General features: G+C 33.9%; 1 protein-coding gene across 1 annotated transcript; it reads left to right on the forward strand.

Annotated features, from left to right (window-relative positions):
* LBD19 (LOB domain-containing protein 19) lies at window positions 1-1802 on the forward strand. Its single transcript, XM_078962702.1, has 2 exons — window positions 1-458; window positions 1428-1802. The coding sequence occupies exons 1-2, from the start codon at window positions 174-176 to the stop codon at window positions 1668-1670; spliced, it is 528 nt and encodes a 175-aa protein (XP_078818828.1). The 5' UTR covers window positions 1-173; the 3' UTR covers window positions 1671-1802.
* The last annotated feature ends 3174 nt before the right edge of the window (window positions 1803-4976 follow it).

The following is a 4976-nucleotide window of genomic DNA, read 5'->3' on the forward strand; positions in this document are numbered from 1 at the left end:
AAGTCTCAAGTGACCCACCACCAATACCTTCCATAATACCTTCCAGAAGTTATTATCATATCTCTCTCTCTCTCTCTCTCTCTCTCTCTCTCTCTCTCTCTCTCTCTCTCTCTCTCTCTCTCTCACATAAATACCCATCTGTTTATTTTGTATAGAGAGATATTAAGTGAAAGATGAGCAACAATGGTGGTGGTGGGCCTTGTGGAGCCTGCAAGTTCTTGAGAAGAAAGTGTGTGAAAAGCTGTGTGTTTGCGCCATACTTTGACTCAGATCAAGGTACAACTCACTTTGCGGCGGTGCACAGGGTGTTCGGAGCTAGCAACACCTCCAAGCTCCTCTTTAGGGTACCTCCGCACCGCCGTCTAGACGCTGTCGTTTCACTCTGCTATGAAGCTTTATCTAGGGTTAGAGATCCTGTGTATGGCTGTGTTGCTAACATCTTCTCCCTCCAACAACAGGTTTAGCTTCTTCCCTCAATCCGTTAATAATTCTCACATGCATATCTATAGATGCTTTGTTGCCTGTACTTTCCCCATCAAAACTTGTTCTTTGCGTTCTTCAAATAAACAGATTTGAGAAAGATACGAAACCTGCAATTAATTAATTGTAGAACTAATAAACTACGTATCAGTAGCTTTTATTTTTCTGTTGTAACTTGTTTTTTTACACTTGATTGTCGCAATAATTGCTTGAAGGAACATATCGAAAAGCCCACTTAATTAATTTAATAAGCCTTAACAGATAAGAATAAGATTTTCAAAAGCAGATAATTAATATTGTTGCAACATACAAGTAGGAAACCTTTTTGGTCCTGATTCCTGAAAATAAGCGAAAGCACAAAAACATGGAAATACATTAATAAAACGCAAATAAGTGATTACAGCCCCCCCCCCCCCCCCCCCCCCCCCCCCCCCCCCTTTTTTTTTTTGAAAAAAAGTTATTTGAATTTATGATCTATATTAGAAACTGTGGACAGATCTATCAATTAAAAAAGTTAACGATTGTATTTGTTAATCTTTTTTGGGTTCATCTGTGACCGTCTATACTTGTCGGTTGTCAGTTAAGGTTTCCTTTTGGTTTTTTGCTACTAGTAGAATGCGATCAAACATTTTTAAACCACGATAATTGGCTTCCTTTTATTCTATTGATTTGGTTTCTTGCAAACTATGATCATGTCAAATTCTTATGTACACTCACATAAAATAAAGAACATAAGAAGTGATGTGAAAAGAGCTACCAAATATTATAAAATCAATCTAATTCATGGAAGGTGCAGTATTGGGCAGACCAATTACCCCATGACACTTGGCAAAGGAAGAAATTTTATATTTTGTAATTGAAAACTACTTGTTTTTTTTAATATTTTCCATATTAATAATAACGAAAATGTTATATAAAACCCTAATTTCTTGATGCTAGAATTTCAGGTTATTAACTTGCAGGAAGAGCTAACATACATTCGTGCTCGAATTTCAATGTTGCAACAATCACCTTTATTTCTTTCCACCATTTCGATTGTTCCTTTCGAACATGCTAAATCTGAACAAACGTCACTTGTATTACCCGAATGCTCCAACAATGACGACACCCTAATAAGGCCTGAACCCGAAGAGAATGATCTAGAAATGTTAGCTCGAGATTTCTTGACAAAGTATGTGTCTACTAACTAACATTTATAGAGTTAATTTGTATTAATTTTGTTTTAGGGTTTTTCTCTAACAAACCATATTAACCATTGTGTTATGTTTCTTATTCTAAGCTACTTTGGGTGTTGATATGATGTAATTTGACATAATTTACAACTTTTAGCATATCATATTGTAACGTCCGTGTTTTCTCGCTTGGCATTAATAAAATAATATAATTGTAATGTTCAACGATTGTAACCTTTATATGATAAAAGAATTATCGAGTATTATGTGTTCCATACGTAGTTATATGTAGCATACTTACTTAAAATGATACTATAAAATAAAAAATAAAATGCACGTCATAAATAGAATAACAATTAGACCGGATATCATTGATGAAAGAGAAAGTAGTCATGATGAGGATTCTAGATATATAAGGAACACTCCAATCTGACATATATCAAAGAAGTTAAAATTCGTTGAAGTTTCACGTTCGAATCAATACGATATCGAGTGTCTTAAATAATGAATCAGAGATGGATCGCTTATTAGCCTAAATAATCTAAATGAAAGTCGGAGTAATCATAAAACATAGAACATCCATATAGAGAGCGCCTACATCTCGCTTCATTAGAGGAAGTTACGATTTTTCAAATATTTCAATGTAACTATGTTAGCACAGAAATCGAGTTTTAGATCGGATAACTTTTACCCGAAACAATTTAAAAGAGAATCGAAAATCTAATTAATAGGAGTTCGTCGATATAAGGACAGTAAGGAACGGACGTGGATGAGAGAGTTATGAATTTTTAACGGATTTTAACAGTTTAAGTCTATGAAAAATAAAACTTAAAAAATAAATTCAAAATTAGTTGATAGAGTCTAAATGAAAGTTGTATATCTCGTCGATAGCTATGTGTGGATATAAATCTCATCGAAAACAAAGCTTGTATGAAGAAGATATAAGTTTTCTAAGATTTTATAAAAATCCGCATGCAATCGCGCGCACAGACAAGATGTGCGGTGCGCATCTAACAACCTACAAGATTGTAACACGTGTCACCACTAGATGAACGCCACGCCACCACCCCCAACATAGTGTGCGGCGCACCCCGACAAGGTGCGCAGCACACATTGATTTTTTCGGCTATATATACTCGCATTCATATAAGCTTTCTTCCTCACACCCCTACACGTCCTCTCTCTCTCTCTTGATTTTCTTCGACTTATAGCCATTTTACCTTAGTTTCAAGTATACCGGCGAAGCCCTACGAACCCTGAGTGCATGACAAGTAGTAGCCATCGAGTAGAACCTCTGCCAGTACAATTTCCTCACTTTTGTCTATGAAATCTCTGTAAGTTAGATTGATCTCTATATTATTTTAGTATAATTTATATTTATATTCATAGTCGTTATTATGAATTTAATAAATAAGATTTGTCAGTGATTCCAACGTCATATTACTGATTGATCTACTTACGAAGATGATGTCTAGGTTGGATTCTGTCACACCCCCAAACCAAGGATGGCGGAAACGTCCGGGGGTGGAGGACTTCATGTAGAGTATCACAACAAAGAGTATAATAGTGCTCAAAGTAAATACAACCAACACAAATATAATTGAAAACGTTACATCAAAGCACATGTTTACATGATTCCCATCAATTACATTATAATACAAAATGAACTGTTTGACGATTTATCGTCCCATCCTCAAAACGTTGTTGATTTCCTGTTTTCACTGAATTCCTGAGAATACAAGTAGTTTTGAAAAGTGTCAACACAAAGGTTGGTGAGTTCATAAGAAATTTCGTTGGAAAAGTAAATCGTTTTCCTTGTAAAAGCGTTACAATATGCATCCAGAAAATCCGATATTTTCTTTAAAATCTGCGTAATGTAGTCTTATGACTGAAGACCAAAATGTATAAGTAACCTTTCTTATTAATTAGAAAATGTTATGTACTTAAATGGACATGGACGCGTTTGAATTAAATGAAATTTCTGTATGTCCTCATGTTCGTTAATACTTTATATATATGTAGTCCTAAATTAGAGGACCGAGAAAATAACAAGTATTGACCATACTTAAAAGTATAAATGTGGTTTCAAATGATGTGTAGTCGTAACTACCAAAACCAAAAGTGTACAGTAATATCTGTACTCATAGAGATAAAAAGTGATTTTAAATCGACATAAAACTCATTTAGGTTTTAAAAATAAAATCCCGTAAACTTATGGATTGTTATATCCCTATGTGAGTCGCTATAATCATACTATGACTATGTGAACCTGCCACGACGTTCTCAGGCGTCGCGAAAATTAAAATGACATTTGTCACCCGTAGACCTGCAGGTCCAACTGTAGCTAGCAGCAAGGTGTGGGGTGTCAAACCCAATATAGATCTATATACAAGTATCACGTTCTCCCTCAAGGAGATTCTGATTATAACTACCAGGAATTATATCCCGCACTCGGACGTACGGGGAGAGAGAGAGAGAGTCTCACAATATAGGTTAACAAGTTTACGTGAAATGTGTGTGAATATAAATCTTTCTTGTATGAATGTACCCTTTTTGTACGAGTGTGTTGAGTGATGTATCATAAACTATACCTATTATAGTTTATCTAAAATGTATGTAATATGTATGAATTCTTTTATAGAAATGTATTAGTGTTGTGAATTTATCAAACTATAGGTAAACAACTTTACGTGAAATATGAGTGAATATAAATCTTTCTTGTATGAATGTACCCTTTTTGTACGAGTGTGTTGAGTGATGTATCATAAACTATACCTATTATAATTTATCTAAAATGTATGTAATATGTATGAATTCTTTTATAGAAATGTATTAGTGTTATGAATTTATCAAACTATACTTTTTATAGTTTAATATACGTGTTCTAAAATGAATGAAATATATTTATTATGAATGACTTAGTTTCAGTTCATGATGATAAACTAACAAAGAAACACATTCAATAATTAGAGCTTATGATTATACACTTTGCTCAACATATTACAAAGTGTTATGATATTTACATGCTGTTGGCTAAATTTAGCAATTCTGCCCTGTTTTGGAAAAATCATAGAAAAATCATACGAAGTCGAAAACTAGATCCGTAAATTCTGAGAGTTCACAAAATGTGTCTAGTTTACTCATAATTTTTATCACGATTTTTAATGACCTCCAACTTGGGTGAAAAAGTCCACAATCACAGACTGGTCCGGATTGTTGTTTGAAATGATAGGCAGTTTTGTAAAAATCACCATAAATTGTAGAAAAATCGTATGGACATGTTCAAGTAGTCATTTTAAAGCTAAAAACTTGAACTATTTGAAC

Source organism: Lactuca saligna, chromosome 7 (assembly GCF_052625555.1).
Source record: "Lactuca saligna cultivar CGN05327 chromosome 7, ASM5262555v1, whole genome shotgun sequence".
NCBI classification, from domain to species: domain Eukaryota; kingdom Viridiplantae; phylum Streptophyta; class Magnoliopsida; order Asterales; family Asteraceae; genus Lactuca; species Lactuca saligna.

Coding starts and splice junctions, on each gene's coding strand:
- LBD19 (XM_078962702.1), top strand. CDS start 174: ATGAGCAACAATGGTGGTGGTGGGCCTTGTGGAGCCTGCAAGTTCTTG. Junction 459..1,427: donor TCTTCTCCCTCCAACAACAG/GTTTAGCTTCTT, acceptor CTAGAATTTCAG/GTTATTAACTTGCAGGAAGA.